Raw genomic sequence first — 22,048 nt, 5'->3', positions numbered from 1 at the left:
CAGCAGTGAAAATATCTTAGTTAGTTGCAGCCGTATGTAAAAGTCACCGCACTGTATGCCACATTCATTGTTGTACCCTAATTGTATCTCATGATAACGTCCCGTCTCATTTTCTGCAGGTTCAGGCGACAGTGGTGGGCTTCCTCGCGGCAGTGGCAGCTGTGTGTTTAGGGTCATTTTCTAGAGGGGGGATTGAACTGGACCAGGCAGCTGTTCTCTGTGCTAGCAGCATCACTACAGCCTTTGTAGCTGCTCTTTCCTTAGGTGAGTGACCAGGGATGCCATCGTTGTTTTCCATCAGAAGTTGAATAAATCTATTACAGTATTTTCCAATTTTGGCTCCATTTTTACACACAAGTTTCAATTTGTAAAACTCTTAAAACAAAACTGTTTACTTTCCAGTCTTTGTCTCCTTACTCTGTCATTTTTTTTTTATATTTCTGTATGATTCAGTTTTCTTAACTTATTTTGCTCAGATCTAAACGCAGCTTGTTGTTGTCTTCTTTCCTCTTTTCCAGCAAGCTGTCACTCTGTGAGGCTGGTTGATGCGCTGAAAGTTGTCTTTATTAATACAGAAAAAGCTAAATGTTTCTGCTGAAAGCTTTCGTCTGCTTCATGTTGTCTCGTAACCCCGATAAAAGCTCTCTCTCATAACACACGGAATTATTAATATACATTTTTTCGTTTGCCTTGGTTGAAACCGATGACAGCTTTGCTTTTTTTTTCTCCATCATCCTATTTTCTGTTTCTGTCCTTTCACACTAACTCATCTCTCTCCTCTTCCTGTCTGTCCGTGGTCCATCCCCCTCCGTAGGCCTGGTGATGATCGGAGTGATCATCGGCTCCAGGAAGGTGGGGATCAACCCCGACAACGTGGCCACCCCCATCGCTGCCAGTCTGGGTGATTTGATCACCCTGTCCCTGCTGGCCGGGGTCAGCAGCACACTCTATGAATATAAAGGTGAGGAAACACGGCGACATGGAGTCAAGAAGGAGATGAGCTAAACCTCAGCTCGGATTTATGGCTCTGTAACATATAGTCTGTAGTCAGAGAAGTGCCTCCTTGTAGATTGTGTGCACCCGTTGAATACGACAACTAAACTAAACAACTCACATCTGGATTTATTCCTTTTTTTTTCACAATAAGTGGGAAATGTGAATGTCTTTGTTTTGTAGTATGCACAACATCTTTTTTTTTGTTGCGTTTGTCATGCTTGATAACCAAAACACAAGATGGCAGCAAAAGTCCGGTTTCTTTCTCAGACAGCTCGTCGTGTGTGTGTGTGTGTGTGTGTGTGTGTGTGTGTGTGTGTGTGTGTGTGTGTGTGTGTGTGTGTGTGTGTTTTTTTTTTTTTTTGTGTGTGTGTGTGTGTGTGTGTGTGTGTGTGTGTGTGTGTGTGTGTGTGTATAGTATAGCAGTGTTGCTTGCTTGTGTGTGTGCGTTCCTACTGTCTTCTGTATTCACAGTACCTTTTAAGCTGCTTTATGTAAGTGACCTTTCCCTCATCTGTTCCAGGGTCTGTTTTAATTTAATTTCACTGTTTGTGAAAGTGTTTCTTCACGTGTGAGTGGGTGCATTCCAAATGTGTATCTTGCATTTATACTTTATAGTCCGGCGTAGGATAAAACTTGATCAAACTTCACATAAATATGGATAACTTGAAATTCATGAAGGCCTTGCTATAAATACTACATTTGCAAAGCTCATGAAATGAAATGTTTTGTTTGTAGTAAAGAAAGTGTTGAATTAACATTACAGTACTACTTTTGGTGGCCATAGCAATATTGTAATATAACGACTCATATACAGTATCATCTTTTACTGTGTTAACCTGTTGTACATCATTGCATAGTTAAGTGTCAACTATTGATGGTGCTGATTATTGCATAATTCAAGGCTTCTCTGAGAGTATAGTTGGGTTTTTTTACATTCATTGTTGCTGACTGTCGCTATAAGTAGTATATCAGAGGGTGTGTGTTCCTGTCCCACAGATATATGGTACCTGTCGCCCGTGGTGATTCTGGTCTTCCTGGCTCTGATCCCGCTGTGGGTGGTGGTGGCCCGACAGAGCCCTCAGATCAGCGAGGTCCTCCGCTCAGGCTGGCAGCCTGTTATAGTAGCCATGTCCATTAGCAGGTAAAAGTGCTTTTAATTATTTTATTTAACTATTAATGAATACATAATTGTACAGGGAACTTCATATTTCAATAGAGCCGTGATTAATATGAAGTAAGACACTTGAGGCTGTTTTATGCTTCTGCGTCAACTCCACGCCGTAGCTACGCCATCGGCCGTCGCTCCTACGGCGTTGAGACCCTTTTGGAGTTCTGCGTCGTGGTGCGTTTCGCCGCCATGACGCTAGAGGGCTGTAACCAGAAAATAAGTCTGAGGTTATTTGCGAGGTGTCTGGCAGCCAGTTTATGTTATGTTAGCAAGCAAACTTTAGCACAACTGCCCTCAAAGTACTGCTTGCTGGCGAAGTGCTAATTTCAAAAGGTTACTGACATATAGACACTTTACAAACGGATAACCCCGTCATTGTAACCTGAATATGTCTGAGTTTATTTGCAGAGCTTATGTCAGTGAACTAGCATGGTGCTACTCCTATGTTGCTACTAGTAGGCTGCTTGAAACACCGACTATAAACACACAGGACGAGTTGACCAATCACAGTCCTTGTGGTTTGCGTCGCCTCGACGCGAAGTTCCACATTTTTGGAGGTGCACGTCGAGCTACGGTGGAGGGCTCGGAGGGGGGTTCGCGGCGACGCAGAGGGCTCTGCTGGGGCACGCCATCGATTTGTAATTATTAGATTAGATACGATACGATTAGATTAGATAGACCTTATTGATCCCAATTCGGGAAATTACAAGAAATAATAAATAGGATAGAATAAAAGAACAACTATTCAAAAATAAAGGAAAGAATGTACAAACTTATATACAAGTGGCGAACAGAAATGTACAACCTACTTAAATAGTATTTATAAAGATAAAACACGTTAAAACAGTTATATCTGTTATATATCTATATATGTCTTAAATGATATACATTAAATGATGCATGCAGGTAAATCTGAACAGGTTGTAGAAGATGTTCAAGTAGAAAAATAAGTCAGCCCTCTGAACTGCTAATGATAATTTTTTCATCTAAATGGTTTCTTCCTTTCTGACATCAGGCTGGGAAACCCTGGCAGTGACTGCATGGGGTTGTGACTCCCTCTGTGTTTGTGATTTCCAGTTTCGGAGGCCTTATACTGGACAAGACAGTGAGTGATCCCAACTTTAAGGGCATGGCTGTCTTCACGCCCGTCATTAACGGTAAGCTGAAACGTCTTTAAAAGCTAAATGACGCCACAGGAAGAACTCAAACAAACTCAAAAAAAAACGCCATTAGTGAATCCAAACAAACACATATTGAGAGATGCCATCACACTTTTATATTGACATTATTTTGAACTAGAAACAGGAGTGACTGCTGTCAGGGTGGTAAAGGGGAAGGCAGCTGCAGGTGGGAGTCATGCATGGAAAAATCAGCAGTTTGAATCTTAAATTAAAGCAAGCAAAATATGCGTGCTCACTGACACCGACACAATCCTGTTCTTGCATCATAAGTTATACAGTTTGATTTGAACACTTACTTATTCTGTTCTCTTGTGTACTTCTTTATTGTGTGAATGTGAGCGGCATAAAAAACATTGAGTTGACCGCGCAGTCCAACTCTCAGAACAGAAAAGAGATGCTTCTCACTCAGATTTCACTGAGATTCGGTGTTTGGTGCATCACTAATCCCCAACAACATACCTACAGCAGTAAGCTTCATGAAATTACTTTTTGGATTAATTTCTTTCTTCCAGGCAGCCACTAGCAGCTGCATGGTAGTTCACATTTTTATTCACAATGTTATAAAAAACCTCAAACTTCTTTCTTCAGTCACTTTTTTTCTCCTCAAGGTTATATTGCGTTGTAGTTAAATGCTTACAGTAGGCGAGTTTAAAGGTCCCATGGCATGAAAATTCCACTTTATGAGGTTTTTTAACATTAATATGAGTTCCCCTCAGCCTGCCTATGGTCCCCCAGTGGCTAGAAATGGTGATAGGTGTAAACCGAGCCCTGGGTATCCTGCTCTGCCTTTGAGAAAATGAAAGCTCAGATGGGCTGATCTGGAATCTTCTCCTTATGAGGTCATAAGGAGGAAGGTTACCTCCCCTTTCTCTGCTTTGCCCGCCCAGAGAATTTGTCCCACCCATGAGAAAGCGAGAGACATCATGGCTTGAAAACAAGCGAAGCATGGCAGTTGGTCAAGGCCACACCTCCACCCTCCACGTGGCCCCCCCTCTCTCCTCCTCTATAGCATTTAAAGCTACAGACACAGAAATGACAGATCCTAAGTAAAGCTCATTGTGGGACTGGCTTTAGTGGCTGTTATTCTGCACCAAGGCTGAATTTCGGGAAAGAGACTTCAGATACAGTATTAAGGGACCACTAAGGCCTATATAAAAGCATCCAAAAAGCAGCATGTCATGGGACCTTTTAAGAATGTACCGATATCTGATATTAGAAAGTTTAAATGCTGTGAAGTATTGCATCGAAGAGTCTTTGGTCGTGTTTAGCAACTTTAACTTCTCTCAAGAATTGGAACATGCTCATGCAAGCAGGGCTGGGTAACAATACCTTGGTTTGAGGCATAATAAGGATGTTTCACAATGCAAAAAAAAGTCTTCAAATGAACAACAAAAGACAAATGTTCTCAAATGTTTAATGCTGCAGGGCACCTGGTTAGCTCACCTTGTTGAGCATGCCCCCATGTACAGGGGCTCAGTCCGTGGGTTCAATTCCGACCTGCGGCCCTTTGCTGCAAGTCATTCCCCTCTCTCGCCCCCTTCATGTCTACAACTGTCCTATCAAATAAAGGCCTAAAATGCCCCAAAAATTATCTTAAAAAACAAAACAAAGAATAGAATAATAATTATATAATGCCCAAATACTGTATGGTCTTAAATTTGCACATGTATAATTTAAATCAGGAATTATCTGATTAAAATATAAGTAAAGGACTATTAATCTGTCCAGGCCAACTCTCTGTCCTTGACATATTTTTATACTCTGTGCTACGGACACATTTCAGTTTGTACCACAAAAGTATTGATGTGTGATACAATACCGAGCCCTAGCAACAAGAGAGGGAAAATAACCGTCCTTGCTCCAATAAAAACTAATGGCCATGCATGGTTAGCTATGTCTAACCTACTCATTTTCCTTTTTTTGATTGCCATTGTGAAATGAACTGAAATCAGTGGCAGCCTGGCAAACTATGAAACCAGTCTAAAAACATTTGGGATGCTTTGGAAAAGGTTTGGCTCTAATGTAAAGTATACATGATTTACAGTTAATGGGCTGAAACGTGAAACTGCCAACATGTCCAGTAAAGCATGGCATCAAACTGCTTTGATGCATCTCTATGAAGTTCCATTTCAACAGTCTCAACAGGAGACGTTCAGAACAGTTATACATAGTTTCTTCATACTATTATTTGGCTTGGTTACAGGTTACGTAAGAAGAAAAAAAAAAAAGACTTCTCAATTGCACATCCACTGTGTAGCTTTAAAGGGGCGCTATGCAGTTTGGGCCATTTCTTTGCTGTCTTCTCTTCTCCTTTCGCTTTTTGCTCGCAGGTTTCTCTATAGAGCTCCCCCTACAGCTTCGGAATAGATATTTGGCAGCTCCTATGTTTACTTGTGTCTGGCTCCTCGCTCGGTCAGTCTGCCATTTCCTCTTCTCTGTTCCTCCGACAATGCTTTTCTAGCTTTCTGCTTCTTTTTTGCCGGCTCAGCCATAACGATAGTGTGAAAAACTCCATCGCTACCTTGTTAGCTGGTTCCTGAATGGGTGTATGTGCGCAGTGCCGTGAAGCAATTCGCTACATCGCGAGACCTGATATCACATACTGACCCTGAGGCTCGCCGGCCGAAAGCTGCAAGGGTGGTTTTTCTGCTCATAGGCACTAGGGGGGGGCGAGATGACCACCATTCAACCCGAAAAAAGTCATATAACCATTCCACTGACTCCGAAGCTGTTCAGTTAAGGTAAATTAAGCTAAAAAAAAACTGTATACTTCCCCTTTAAAGTTAAGGCTAACGTTAGACACTCTGTCCTGCTCTTTATACGATTAGCGGTAACACATCGACATAATCATGACATGACACTGTCATAACTATGACAGGATGTCTTTGCCATGACAACTTGACATAATGTCATCCTGTTTAATGTCAAGTTGTCTTAATAAAGACACTCCAAAGAAATGTAATGTCAAATTGTCATGACAAATACATCTTCTGGTAATGTCACTTTGATTAATGTCATGTTGTCATAATCAAGACAACCCAAACAATGTCAACTTGTCATGACAAAACCCGAATGACACTTAATGACACAAGTCCTAAACGTTTATGACTTGTTTATAACGTTTGTGACAAGTATCATGTCATAGTTATGACAGTGTCATGTCACGATTATATCGATATCTAAAGTGTTACCGGATTATCTCATCTAAAAGCCTTCTTTCTTGTAACATTAAAGAGAAAACACATCGTTGAAATGAAAATACAAACACTAAAGCATAAATCTAACCTCTTATTTGTCCAAGTATATATGCTAAGCAGCCAAATGGTTATGTTAAAATGGAACACACATCTGATCTTACATGCTTCCTTCTTATACTTGTAATACTAGGACTAATTAACTTGGCACTGCAATAAAAGAAGGTCTTTTAAGCATTATTTCATGTGTGTAGCCATCAAGTGTATATCAAATCCTTTTAACAGGGTTTTAAAACGAGTCATCAAAAAGTCAGCAGAAGACAGCGTGTGCAACTCATGGAGCTAACGTTAGCTTTAACTGCTACAGCTGATCAATTCTGCCAGCGGCAGTTTGCCATTTCACCTTTGTCTGAAATCATGGTTTTGAAAAATTCCAAAAATGTTTCAGTGGTGAAGCGTAGCAACAGTTACTAAGGGTGGATTAACAATTAGTTCGATACGTTTCATCACATTTTTTAGCCGTCGCAGTGGTGAAAATGCAGCTACGATACTGTCATGGTAATGCATGGCGCTCTACTTGAAGTGAAGTGCACGGTAGAAGTGTTATATGTGCATTAAGTAAGAGAAGAGAGATCATCTTACTGCTAAATGGAGGGCTAGATGGAGCAGAAGAAATAATCGGGAGCAGAGGGAAGGAGAAAGTGGAGAGAAAACAAAAAATGTCCTTGTGCATTCATTTTGTAAACTCAGCCACATGAAGCTCAGCGTAAATTCTTAAAGGAAGACTTCATTCACTTTTCCATCACTCATAATGATAAGCTGTTTCACGGTACGTCACTTGTCAGTAGTAATCAGAACAGCTGTGTTGTTGTTGTTAGTTAAACCAATCAGGGTCGACCATTTGTCGACGAGCCTATCACAGCTTGATACCCTGCTTTAAATCTGCTCTCTCTTCCACGGTTGGCAGTTGTCGTTTCAGGAAATAGAGTGCGTCCCGCCTCCTCCACTTCTGCCACCGGTGGTCACGCCCTCAGACCTGGGTTGCATCTCGGCTTGGCTGTTGATGGTCCCTCTATTTATTCTCCACCACCAGTGTCTGGACTCCATCAGGGGATTTGTTTGGGTTCCTTAAACCCTTTAGGATATTTGGGTTCGATGGAGTCCAATCTCCAGAGACTCGTACATTTACATGTTGTATGTACAATAAATATGTTCATAATTGCAAAGAAGTCTCTCCTGATTGAAATACAGTCCCCAACAGCTTGATTTGAGATTTTGGATTTGCATGCAGTTTCTTTCTGCATGAGAAAACGCCAATCAACTGTGGAGAGCACTGGAACTATGTCTGAAGGTTTAGAGTTACTTCATACACGTAGAAAATGGATTTTCACCCCATAAAGCTGTTTTAGAAATGATGGAAAATGCACTAAGGCAGAGAAGTGGATGCAAAAAAGAAGCAGCCTTCGGAATAAGCGGTTTGGCTATGAGGTGATCCAGTGACAGGAGAGAAGTCAATAGAAACCACTAATGGTCTACACCCAGTGTCCTGGCACAGCTGAGAGGGCCTTTCATAACTATCGACTCTCACTGTTTCTCATTTCGGCTCTGCCCATCTTCCCACTGTTTCTCAATCTCCCTCTCTTTCTCTCGCTTTGCACCAGTCTCTGCAAAATCCGCCAATCTGGTTTGAATTTCCCATTTTTCCTCACTGGCTTGCACATAAACTAGTATTATGTTTGACTATAAGTTCCCTCAAGTATTTCCCAACTCACAAAAGAACATCTGTGCCATTTTTGAGGGGTAAATACTTAGAAAGGAACTGAATTAGGCACAGAAACCCTTGTCAACAGCAAATTAAACTAGACTTTGAAAAGTTTGAAAAGATCTGGAAAATGTGTTTTGCGCTCAGCAGAAACGCTGGCTTTGTCAATAAAAAGCCTCAACTCACGCCTGAATGAAAGGATACAATCTTATCTCAGATCTCTTTGGTGAGCCTTTTGGTTGCTCTGAAGCACGTCCCATCTGTGGCCAGTTTAGAATTCGGCAAATGACTTGTCAAACAGATCAGACATCTTGACACAAAGTCAGTCAGAAACACGTCTATCAGAGTTTCAGAAAAGGCACATAATAGGGTCCCATTTCACTGTCAGAACCATACGGCCGCACGCCGTTGAAACTCTTTCCATGCGGACACACTGCTGCCCTCGGAGATATCGGGGGGAGCTTTTGTTTGTGTTCATCGCTTTAATTTTTTTCAAATGCTGTGACTCTGCTGGCCAGATTTTAGCTGTGCTTTGGTCTGTGTGGCTTATTGAGATGGACTCTGCTCTCTGTAAACCCTTGGCCAGATCCCGGCAGAGCAAAGCTTGTGTCATTACTCGGCTTAATTAGTGTGCAGGCAACGCGGAAAGAGATTAAGCGTTACTGATTACTGAAAGCTGTGCACCGTCCCTTGTGGGAAAGACCTTTCTGTTTCAGATGATTATGAGGATACAAAATCAATACCATCTTTTTAACTGAATCTGTTTGGGGAAAGAATATGTCTTTGTCTGACATGAAATTCAAGTCGTTGCTCCTTCATTCAAATGTTGGCTTATTCACTCACTTACTCAATCAGTCTGCCCTGTGTCTTTCCCTTCCCCTGTGTAGGTGTGGGTGGTAACTTGGTGGCCATCCAGGCCAGTCGGATCTCTACCTACCTGCACTTCTGGAGCATCCCAGGGGTGCTGCCCTACAAGATGAGGCAGCACTGGCCCAATCCTTGCATCACCTTCTTCTCCTCAGGTAACACTGCCATGCTGAATGCATGCCGTGGCCGCATATCTGAGATATCTGACTCCAATTATTCTAATTCCATCGTATTCATTGATAGGACTTATGGATACCAAAACTCAAGGATCAACTCTGAGACAATAGATTCAGGTTAAGAAAAGTTTACTGAGTCCAGCAGTTAAAGCGCAACTCTCGCCGAAATGCAACCTAGGGTGTTTTTGTGAATGTACCCGAGTCAAACTTTAGTTTAAAAACATAACTAGGACGGAAGCGCCACTTTTAAGATTTACCATATCTTCGTATTTCTGTCAAATGGCCTTTTGAATGGCAGAGCTAGAGGCACTTCTATGATCGCATCAAAATCAACATTTTTAAAACACTAAGAAGGCTCGACACAACATGAAACTTTGCTCAAAGTATCACCAGGGGCTCTACACATGAACTCGAGCATTGAGAACATTGTTTGTGTACACAGAGTTTACTAACAACTCACTTTAGCTGTTGGTTTTTCCGGTCTCCGCCATCTTGTCAGTCAAAACGTGTCGATCTCCGAATGCGAATGAACGGACTCCATAGGAGGAAATGTCATTCTTATATGAGGCTCCTTTTTAAACTACAAGGTCAATATTGTTTTTCACTAACGACAAAACAACAAATTATCCGTGCATTTATATGGAATATAATGGATAATGGATGCTTTGGGAGCTTTAGGAGCTTTCCATCTTTACTCTCCTCCCTGTTACGTTGCATTCGGAGATGGTAGCGCATGGAAAAACCAACAGCTAAAGTAAGTCGTTCAAAACCTTTCTTTTTAGTAAACTCTGTGTACACAAACAATGTTCTCAATGCTCGAGTTCATGTGTAGAGCCCCTGGTGATACTTGGAGTGAAGTTTCATGTTGTGTCAAGCCTTCTTAGTGTTTTAAAAATGTTGATAAATGCTGTAAATTTTGATGCTGTCATAGAAGTGCCCCTAGCACTCCCATTCAAAAGGCCATTTGACCGAAAAACGAAGATACGGTAAATTTTTAAAGTGGCTTGGGTATATTCACAGAGTTACACTTTAAGTTGTAATCACATATATGGGTTCACAAAAGACACTAAGTATCCCTAGCTACAGACAAAAGAGTCAGAGCTCAGGTTAGCAAAGTCTCTGTCCAGTTGTGAGTCCCGTTCTGCAATATCCCTCAACCCCTTTTTCTTGATGGGGTGTAGTCCTCCTGTCTCCGGCAGATTCTTCTGTTGCCTCACACACACACACACACACACACACACACACACACACACACATACACACACACACACACACACACACACAGGTTTGGGTACTCTGTCTGGTGCAACATCCTCTTCTTGTTCTTGTAACCTTTTAAACAATTCACTTTTATGCCATATAAGGCCTAAACTATTTTTATGATTTAAGCTTAACCTTCTGTGCATCAGCCGGAGTACTTTTAACCACTACCTCAATTTGACTGCACACAGCTCTTTTGCAACTAGCACATACACACACTCTTAATAAAATATTCCTACAATACATAAAATCTTAGGTATTTAACCAAAGTGCTTACCCAGGGTGCCTCACAATAAGAGTGACAGTAGAACACATTTAAATTCTTAGATAGCAGGTGTTAAAAGCAACCAACAGTAAGATGTTAAAATTTTACTTTCTAAAGCAAATTTACAGACTTAAATTCATTTGGTGGCCAGATAGTTGATCCATGTCTGGATGTGTAAATAGGTAAATAGGCAACAGTTTGCTAAAACAATAGCTAAAACAGCTATGCTAAAACATTAGCTAAAACAGCTATTTAAGTTCAAAATATGACAGAATTTGTGCTTTTGGCTTGTTCTGCTGCTAACCCTAACCAAAAAATAAAAGAATGCACATTTACTGTTATTAGATAGATGATTATAAGAAAGTAGTTAGTTTGGAGAACACGTATACATTTTCAGTATCATGGTTTAATCATGCCTTGAAGATAGCATATGAATAATAATACATGTTATTTTTGTAGCGCTTTAGTAGAATATCCTGAGGATATCCTTTTGTTAAATAGGAGCTGGGCTGGCTCTTGACAGTGTAAATATCTGTAAAATTCAACAATCTTTGAACACCAAAACACAGCAGACAGGATTGAGGTAACAGCGAGGAATAAAACCGAGTACCCTGACTGCGAAGTGCACTCTTCTCTGTTTCTTCCAGGAGTGAACTCCAAGTCAGCGCGGGTGCTTCTGATGCTGGTTGTCCCCGGTCACCTGGTCTTCCTCTACGCCATCTCTCTGCTGCAGGGAGAAGAGGTGCCTATCAGTGTAGCCTTCACAATCTGCTACCTGTGTGCTGCTCTGCTGCAGGTAAACTGACACAGTTTCTTTCTTTTCTTCTTTTTTTTTTTAACTGAACTATCAAGTCAACATGTACAGAGTATCATACATTCTACACTTTTTATAGATATGTATATATATTGTTTTAAATAATTAGCACAATGCAGTTGAAGTTAATCATACAAAGAAGAAAAAAGAAAGCAAGAGAAAAAGGTGTGTGGCAAAGGAACAGTGGGGGTTATGTTACAGTAAATGGTCCATTCCACAGGGTGAAAAAAGGTGTGCAGTACAAACTAACAAAAATATGGTGTTATTTTTTTTAAATTAAACCATGTAAACCTATTCTGGTACAACCTCTAAATACAATTATGAACCTGAAAATGAGCACAATATGAGACACTTTAAAACTTAGCTTCTCTGCTACTCCGGTGCATCCCTACTGTCAAAAGCAGTTATGACTAGTCACTGAATGGTTTCTAATGAACTCGTTGGCCCTAAAGTTTCACACGACACTCTGATACCAACTGTGGAAACCAGTCATCAGAAGGTAAGACTTTGTACAGTCTGATAAAAAAAAAGGGCTGCTGCCACCTGTTACCTAACTGTGAAATGAGCCATGCCAGGTGTTGGTGCTTCAGCAGCTCAGTGAGATGAAAATTTGTTCCAGGACAGAACCAAAAGTACACCGCACTCCAGCCCCGGTCGCCTTTCTGACCTCCTCAACATAACGTCATCTCTGCTGTGTACAAGTGTTTGTAAAAACCTGAGACACATTAAACATGCAGTGTTTTTTTCCCCCCCAGTATTGATATTATTATTGCAGGAAATTAGAGGTTTTGTCCTTTGGTACCAAGTCAACGGCTGTCTGGCAGTCTCCATAATCTCATGCAGGTTCAAATAAATCTCAGATTTCATATTTGCACGAGTCCAGAAAAGCTGAACGTCCTTCCTTCAATCGCAGCCTTTTTCAGCTCAGTTTTCTTCTCCCTCTAGGTGGCCATCCTCCTTTACTTTGCCGACCTCATCATCCGTGTGATGTGGAGACGGAGCCTGGACCCAGACAACTTCTCCATCCCCTACCTGACCGCCCTGGGGGACCTGCTGGGCACCGGCTTTCTGGCCCTCTGCTTCCGCTGCGTCTCACTGTTTCAGAGCCTCGGCCTCTGAATGTTTTACCCCTGAACTCTTAGCCAGCCGCGGTCTCGCTGCACCATTTTTTTTTTTTTTTACATTTACGCAGAGATGCTTTTAAATTGGACAGTAAAGCATTTTCTGATGGTTATCACCAGGCCACTTCATACCGAGGAATCTGTCTGTGTCACTAATTCAAACCTCGACAATGACGGGGAGACGGCACAGGTGACACCTACCCATGTATACCCATCCATGTGCGTGAAGGGTTTGCTGCGTGAACACGTCCAGCCAATCTAATTGTTTTCATTTGAGGGCAAAATAATTTAAAGTATGTAGACGTTTTAGATATCCGTCCCGTCAGTATAATGATAATATTGTTTTGTAATCATTCCTCTATGTGTCTTTTAGTTTTCCTGCATTAACTAAACGTGAGTTTGGTGGCTCTGTGCTCGCCTCGTCTCTCAGCTCGTCTCTTTGGCTTCATCCGAGAAATATTTAGCAACTTCATAGCAGCGAGACTGACCAGTTGGTCTGTTTGTGGACATCTGTTTGAATGCGGATAGATCAAACAGATTGTCCAAGCTGTCCATGATTGGGTGGCCTGTACTATGCATTAATGCTAGAGGTTGATGTATGTTGTACACCAACTTGGAATTTTCATGGATGTACAGTATGATTTTAGATGAAAGGGACTGATTTAGTTTTCACGCAATTCAGGTCACATACCGTTAACACACAGGGGAATGTTTCTGTATACTTAATGAATCTTTTCTTAACATTTTCTGCAAATGTATTTTTTGAGCTATAGCGTAAAGCAGACAGAATGGGGTAATTGGTACATTCATGGCCAAAGCAAATGGCATGGCTGCATAGTGGGAACAGTATGATTTAGGAAGTAGGTGTGGTGGGAGTTTTATTTCAGTCACAAGCAATGGAATCACCTCTGTTCAGACAGTGTCATGATTCCAAAGCACTGTGAAGCCCTGGAAACGTGTCTCCGCCTCTCACTATTTGTATAGAAATCTCAGCATTAAAAAAAAAAAAAAAAAAAGAATGTGAATTCTTTTGCCGCAAATCAATGTAAAAAAAAACACAAAAAAAGCAGTGAATTGATGCAGCAGACTATAAGTATTTGTTTTCACTCGTCAGTTCAGGTTCATTTGTTGACATCTACTATAAAGCTGCAGAGGATCTTGGGTATTCCCTCACTACTTGATACTAACAGCCCCTTTAATGGAAGGTCCACAAAGCCTTACTGTTCAGTATGACGTTGTCAGAACTATAAAACCTCATCATTACAGCAGTGAATGCATATACATGAACATGTTACTCTGTTCAGACAGAAAGCAAACCCAGATGTTGTGTTATTTTACCTCCAGTCTCACTCCTTAGTCTTCTCATCTCTGTACTTTTATGAAACAAATTCATAAAGCCCCGGAATGCGCTCATATTTTTTGGTGAAGTTCATTCATTTTCAACTCGCGCCGACATGTATCTATTGACTTTGTAATCAATTGTCTAAAATGTTAATCACATTCTGTCTGAACACACAGTAACTCCTGTCATTCATTTAACATTTTGGGCCCTATCTTGCACCCAGCACAATTGCCTTTGTACACCGACGCATGTATCATTCCTATTTTGCACCCGACGCACAGCGGACTTTTCCCTCCACAGACGCACGTCGGTAAATTAGGGAATGAATTTGTGCAACCGGTTGCGGTTCAGCGAAAAGAGGAGGCGTGTTCCGGCGCAAATGTTCCCTGATGCTATTTTGCAGTTTCAGAAAACAATTCTGCCACTGACCAGGAAAAAACTGGTCTGAAGTCAGTGGCGCTAGTCTAAAGTCAGTATAGAGCGTTATTCTGATGTTATTTTAGGGGCGCATGCTTGGCCATAATGTAGCGTGCGCACAACGCGCATACACCTTGCTTCCCTCATCTACACGGACGCAGCAGTTCCCATTTTTGCAAACCATACATAATTACATGGAAAAATATTACTGAAAATGCGCTTCAGGTGTTTGGATAGATCAGGAGGAACTTTACAGTACAGTCCTCAAAAAGTCGCAGCATTCTTTGTGGCTTGTTGTGTTTTACACATTTCCATGAATGGATGTGTTGATGACATAAATGAGGAAATATTAGGCCCGGGACACATTAACCCAATTATCGGCCGTGGGACAGTCTGGCGAGGTCAGTGACTCAAATCTGTTCAGTGTGTCCCGTGCCGTCGTCAGTCTGGGGGGCTGTCGGCGTTCATTTTGGCCGACCTGATATGTTCGGTCGGCGGCAAGGAAATCGGGACTCACCCGGAAATGACGAGCGCAATGAGGTGACTAGAGTCTCTCAAAATCTGATAAAAATCTTTTAAACTGACCTTTATTGAGCTGAAATGAAGACAGATTCAGCAACTGCACGGCCTATTTCTCGCTTAAAATGTTTTCAGAAACACGTTTCAGTGAACTATTTTAGTACAATATGAGATCGTACGTTCGTTCTGAACGGCCGCCATGACAGTCTGGCTCTCAATATCCAGAGAAAACAAACCCATGTGATGCGTTCGTCCAATCAGCTGCCGGTTTTCATTTCTTTGGCAACATTACAGATTAGCGCCGCCTGTTGTTATGGAGATGTATTACGTCTCGTCTCCTCTCGTCTTTTTGGTCTGTTCTGTGGCAGTTTTTTGGACCTCGGGGACGCGACTGATCATATAGACGGGGTTTTCTGTCAACGGTCGCCCGTCGGCTATATGTGTCCCGGCCTTTAGAGGACTTAAGGAGACGTGATGTTGAACTACAGCGGGATTGGACACTCCGGCGGGATCTGGTCCGGGAGTGGCAATGCGCTGGTGGAGCGGGTGGACGGAGATGGAGTGGGGGGAGGATGAAGGGACACAACAGGTGCAGGTGGTGCGTTTGGAGACCCACGCTCCATGGCTGCAGCAATCCTCTCCAGACTTGAGGAGATGCGCCCGAGAGGCCGCAGCAACATCACCACCCGGACAAGACGGGCATTTATTACTTTGCCGTATCTCGGACAGCTCCCGCTGGCGTGCGCCAGGCAAATCCGCCGTCATAATAGCAATCCGCCATGGAACAAGCGCGCCTGCTCTTAAAGGGAATGTGAGATGAAGCTCTGATTGGTTATTTTCACGTTACGCCCAAACCACACCTAGCTACTTGAGACCAACCCATTTTAGATTTGCGTCGGGCGCAAGAGTCATTTATCCCGCCGGTATAATAGCAACAGCGCCCGAGATCCGCCCACAAAGCTACTTGCGTTTTGCATTTCATACTTGCGTTTCAGATCGTTAAAATAGGGCCCTTTAAGTTATAAAAAAAAATAAAAATAATGCATTATTTCAGCTTACACAAACACACAAACTATTACAATTAGTTTGGATAAAAACCTTAAACGGCAAAAGCCACCGTATTTAGAGATTATAATCTGAAGTACATACTGGCTATCTCTCTGTCGTTGCTATGTGAGCTTAATCTCAAAGATTTACTATTCTTAAAATAGCATGTGTAAATGCACTCATGAAGTCACATGCAACATTTTTGCAGTTTGCTGTTACTAGTAATACCTATTTTAGAGACAAACCTCGTAAACACTGAAATCTGAGGCATTTCTAAAAACAGCCTGTCTTTTCAGTAATTGATACATAAGGTATTTCAGTGTTAATAGTGCTTTGCTAAAAGCTTTTATTGTGACACTGTCACACAGTACTTTCTACACTAGAAGGTAATGAAATATAGATACGTATTATTTGAATCACAGTTTATTTCACTCAAGCTTACTGAAATCTATGTGTTAACTGTGATACTGTGAGTACTAGACCACAGCTAAGGTTGTGTTGTACCAGCACATACTGTAAGTGTGTCTTAATCAGTAGGGCTGGACGATATATCATACATCTTTATTATTATAAATTGTCACTGTTAATCATATTTATTGTGTTGTCTCACTTCTGATGTTTGTCTTAATTACAGTCTGACCAGTGAAAGATTCTAGACTTATTGGTTGGTTTAATATCTGGTTAGCTGTCATTGGTTTCGGTGTCCGGTGTAAGCCAGATCATTTCTTAAATTTTTGATCATGACTAAATTTAGGTTGGTTATAATTACAATAGTTCAGTGTTTTGGGAAATATGTTTATTCACTTTATTGCCCAAACTTAAATGAGAATATTGATAAAGAGCCGAAGTGAGAGGTTGGCATCAATCTTCTTATCTCATTTTTGGCAAGAACATTTCCCAAAATGTTGGAACTATTTCCCTAAAATCTGTGGTTTATCGTCCAGCCCTATTAAGTATTTAAAAAATTTGAATAGTAGTCTAAGGTTGCCTTGAAAACAAAGTTAATGTCAACTGTCTTGTGTAAAATCTCCTCACCCTTCACCATGTTGGTCAAAAAATTGTAGCTTTATTTAAATGTTGCAACAGTCTTTACTCTTTTGCTGTCTATTGGCACGACTTTGTACTGTACTTCAATGTTGACACTGCCACATTATGACTTATGGGGCTTTTAAAATGCCTTCATTTTCTAATCCTTTTGTGTTCACTGTCACCTGCTTCCATGTATGCTGTGTCTTATGTGTGCATTAAGATGGTTGGAAGTGTGGATTCAAAAATGTGACAAATGTTTGGTGAGTGTTTATGTGATTTTTGTGGCTATGAACAGTTATATTTTAATAAAAACCAACAGTGTAATGATGTATCTGTGACGTTGGCACCATCACCTACTGTAAATGAACCAAAAAAACGATGATTTCTTACTTTGGTGCCATCAGGTGGAAGCATCAATAATGACACCAGCCAGGTTTCCTTCCAAATTTAGCACTAGTTTTTAACCCAAATTTTGGTAAATGTGTGAAGAAATTAGCCTGGAAATCCAGACCCAAGTCCGAAAGGTAAAGGGTCTGGCCATGAGTAATGAAAATGGCCCAACTCGAGGGGCGGCACCAAGCATGCATTTGAAAATATCACTGCACGCAATTGGATAACACTACGACTAATGTTAACTGGCTGATTCCGGAGTTCGACGTCGCAGCACTGTCGTCATCTGTTTAGCTCGCCTCTGGCCCGCCTATATCAGATACACCGATATGATTGGTGCAGCTCGGCTCCTAGGGCATGGCTAATGAGCATCATTACTCATTGCCAGAGTGACTCGCTGAGCAAATTCAAATTGTGATCTTGCAAGAAGTCTAGATTTCCAGGGTATGAAGAAATGCTAACTTAAATACATTTAATTTACTATACTACTAAACCAACCAACATAGTATAGTATGTCATTAAAAATGTCATAGTATAGCATGTCATATAAAAGTCATACGTCATTAAACGGTCATAGTATAGTATACTACGTCATCAAAAATGCCTTGGTATAGTATGTCATAAAAATGTCATAGTATAGCATGTCATATAAAAGTCATACGTCATTAAACAGTCATAGTATAGTATAGTACGTCATCAAAAATCTCTTGGTATAGTATGTCATAAAAATGTCATAGTATAGTATGTCATCACAAATATCATTGTAAAGTATAAAACAATGTCCCAGTATAGTATGAAGACATCAAAAGTCATAGTATAGTATGTCATAAAAAAGTCATAGTGTGGTATGTCATAAAAAAGTTGTGTATAGTATGTCATGAAAATTTTTGTATATTAAGCCATTAAAATTCATAGTATAGTATGAAGACAAAAAAGTAATATAATATGTCATAAAAAATGTCAGTATATAGCAGGAAGACATAAAAAATGTCATAGTATAGTATATCATAAAAAGTAATAGTATAGTATGTCATGAAAAAGTCATATGTCATTAAACAATATGTCATTAAACAGTCATAGTATAGTATAGTACGTCATCAAAAATGCCATTGTATAGTATCCCATCAAAAATGTCTTGGTATAGTATGTCATAAAAATGTCATAGTATAGTATGTCATCAAAAATATAATTGTAAAGTATAAAACAATGTCCTAGTATAGTATGAAGACATAAAAAGTCATAGGATAGTATGTTATAAAAATGTATGTCAAAAATGTCGTATGTCGAAAAAAATGATAACAAAGTCATTTTACTACATACTACAATAAAGGAACATGGTATAGTATGTTGAAAAAGGGATACAAAAATAATGGTTTAGTATATCAAAAAAAGTAATACAAAATTCATAGTGTAGTATGTTGAAAAAAGTAATAAAAAAGTAATAGTATAGTATGTCGATAAAACGTCATGGAAAGGACTAACCTGGACTGGGAATCGAAGCTGGGTCAGAGTCTACAGTGACTACTTGCCTGTTAGAGCAGTGCAAACAAACCGAGCCACTGTGACACCAAAGAGTTTATGTTCCATCCATCAATCCATCTTCGTCCTCTTATACAGGGTCGGGTCGCGGGGCCAGCAGCTCCAGCAGGGGACCCCAAACTTCCCTTTCCCGAGCCACATTAACCAGCTCCGACTGGGGGATTCCCAGGGGTAGGTTGGAGATATAATCCCTCCACCTAGTCCTGGGTCTTCCACGAGGACTCCAGCTCCCAGCTGGACGTGCCTGAAACACCTCCCTAGGGAGGCGGCCAAAGGATGCCCAAACCACCTCAACTGGCTCCTTTGGATGCAAAGGAGCAGAGGCTCTACTCTGAGCAGCTCACTGATGACTGAGCTTCTCACCCTATCTCTAAGGGAGACGCCAGCCACCCTCCTGAGGAAACCCATTTTGGCCGCTTGTACCCTGGTATAGTTTTTCGAAAAAAAAAGTGATAACATAGTCAAAAAAATTCTTCTTCTTCAAAGTCATAGTATAGTATGTTGAAAAAAGTCATAAAAAAGCCATAGTATAGTATCTTGAAAGAAGTGATAGTTTAGTATGTCGAAAAAAGTCATAGTATAGTATGTTGAAAAAAGTCATAAAAAAGTCATAGTATAGTATGTCGACAAAAGTCATAACATAGTTTGTTGGAAAAAAAATGCTAAAAAATAGTTGTAGTATAGTAAAGTGCCAACCCACACCAGGAATTGAACCTGGGTCAGACTCTGCAGTAAGTACTTGCTTGTTGAAATGCAAACCACCATGCCACTGTTGCACCAAAGAAAGCTTGTTGAAAACAGTAATAGCATGGTATATCAAAAAAAGTCATAGTATAGTATATCGAAAAAATGTTTAGCTCGCCTCTGGCCCGCCTATATCAGATACACCGATATGATTGGTGCAGCTTGGCTCCAAGGGCATGGGTAATGAGCATAGTATAGTATATCGAAAAATGTTATCAAAAAGTCATCGTATAGTATGTCAACAAAAGTAATAAAAAAATGGTAAATAGTATAGTCTATCAAAAATAGTCATAGTCTGCAGTGAGTACTTGCCTGTTGGAGTGCAAACCACCATGCCACTATGGCACCAAAGAAATGTTGTTGAAAACAGTGATAGCATTGTATATCGAAAAAAGTCATAGTACAGTATGTCGATTTTTTTAAATTAAAAAGTCATGGTATAGTATGTATGTCAACAAAAGTGATGAAAAAGTTGTGGTGTAGTATGTTGAAAAAAGTCTTAAAAAGTCTTAGTAAAGTATGTCGAAAAAAGTCATACAAAAGTTGTGGTATAGTATGTTGAAAAAAGTCTCAAAAAGTCTTAGTATAGTATTTTGAAAAAAGTCATAGTATAGTATGTCGAAAAAAGTCATTGTATAGTATGGCGAAAGAAATCATAGGATATTATTTCGAACAAAATGCTGAAAAAGTCATAGTATAGTATGTTGATAAAAGTGATAAAAAAAAAAAGTCATAGTAAAAATGTTGAAAAAAGTCATAAAAAAGTCAGAGCATCAAATTTCGAAAAAGTCCTAGTATAGTATGTCAAAAATAGTCCTACTATAGTATATTGAAAAAAGTGATAACAAAGTCATAGTATAGTATGTTGAAAAAACGTCATGAAAAGTGCCAAACCGCACCAGGAATCGAACCTGGGTGAGAGTCTGCAGTGAGAAATTTTGTTGAAAACAGTAATAGCATGGTAGCCTGGCTCCGCCCTCCTATATACTTCCGCTCAATTTTCATTTCACTTCAGTACTTGGTCTGGGTTTGCGGTGTATTCTTGGGTTTTCTCCTGCCAAATATTTTGCGGTCCAATCAGCAAACAGAGTGAGTGGCTGAGAACGATGATGTTGAGGACTTGCGCTAGAAAGATGTGAGCGAAGCCATTCTGTCCATTGTGGCAACGCTGCCGAATATCCAGAAGTTAAAGCCCGAGCAAGAACAATCTTTGCTGAGTTTTGTTGGTGGCCATGATGTTGTGGCCCTTCTTCCCACGGGGTTTGGGAAAAGTTAGCTTTTCCAGGTCGCTCCGTTAGTGGTGAAGGAATTGGCTAAGGCTAACGCTAGCGATGCTAATGCTAAATATAAGCCGAAAGTTGTCGGTCTCCCCTCTTTTTGCACATGCGCATGACATACATCACGACCAAACGTTAGCGATTGGTTATGGCAGATCCAGAGTGACTCTGGGCAGGTCCAATAGTTTTAAACTTCAACAGAGTACCCGCCTTCAAGGAAGTTAACACTTGTCAATGGAGAGTGGCCAGACTCTCTGTACAAATGAAATGTACGAGAGTCTGGTAGGACCAGGCTAACAAAATGGTATATCGAAAAAAGTCATAGTATAGTATGTCAACAAAAGTGATGAAAAAGTCATAGTATAGTATGTCGAAAAAATTTATTAAAAAGTCATGGCATAGTATGTCAACAAAAGTGATGAAAAAGTCATAGTATAGTATGTCGAAAAAAAAGCTATAAAAAAGTCATAGTATAGTACGTTGACAGAATTTATTAAAAAGTCATGGTATAGTATGTCAACAAAAGTGATGAAAAACTCATAGGTCAAGTGTCTTTGCTTGTTTAAGACTGACGCAGTTGTCAATTTCCTGTCATTTAAATGGCAAATGCACCTGCGCCCATCTTTATGCCCATGGGCGTGCTGGTCTTACAGGGAGGTGTGTTCAGGTGCATTCTTGGCGTATTGGTATCTTGAGGCAGCAGGAAGTGATCGTGCCATTGACCAACCAAAACCTGGTCTAAAGTCAATAGCGCTGCATTTCATTGTTATTTTAACAGCAAATTTGTAAAATGCACCTAGGCTTATGCACAGTGCGCGCATACTATGCTCGTTACAAACACACAGGGAAGCCCAGCAGCACACAAACATGCAAAAGATTACAAATAAAAATATTACATTGCAAATCCGCCATCATAATAGCAATGCGCCAAGGTACGAAC

The 22,048-nt window shown here is 40.5% G+C and overlaps 1 protein-coding gene across 5 annotated transcripts in view; it reads left to right on the top strand.

Annotated features, from left to right (window-relative positions):
- The window catches only part of LOC120558955 (solute carrier family 41 member 3), a 30,334-nt gene extending 16,533 nt beyond the window's left edge, over positions 1–13,801 (top strand). For all 5 annotated transcript variants that reach the window (XM_039800341.1, XM_039800343.1, XM_039800342.1 and 2 more), the window contains 7 exons: positions 120–264; positions 815–961; positions 1,993–2,137; positions 3,242–3,321; positions 9,189–9,323; positions 11,517–11,665; positions 12,629–13,801. In XM_039800341.1, the coding sequence (XP_039656275.1) occupies positions 120–264; positions 815–961; positions 1,993–2,137; positions 3,242–3,321; positions 9,189–9,323; positions 11,517–11,665; positions 12,629–12,802 (975 nt within the window). In that variant the 3' untranslated portion in view covers positions 12,803–13,801. The remainder of the gene's footprint in view (positions 1–119; positions 265–814; positions 962–1,992; positions 2,138–3,241; positions 3,322–9,188; positions 9,324–11,516; positions 11,666–12,628) is intronic.
- The last annotated feature ends 8,247 nt before the right edge of the window (positions 13,802–22,048 follow it).

Source organism: Perca fluviatilis, chromosome 5 (genome assembly GCF_010015445.1).
Source record: "Perca fluviatilis chromosome 5, GENO_Pfluv_1.0, whole genome shotgun sequence".
Taxonomy (NCBI): Eukaryota; Metazoa; Chordata; class Actinopteri; order Perciformes; family Percidae; genus Perca; species Perca fluviatilis.
Note: the sequence above shows the minus strand (reverse complement) of the source record. Positions and strands in the feature narration are given on the sequence as shown.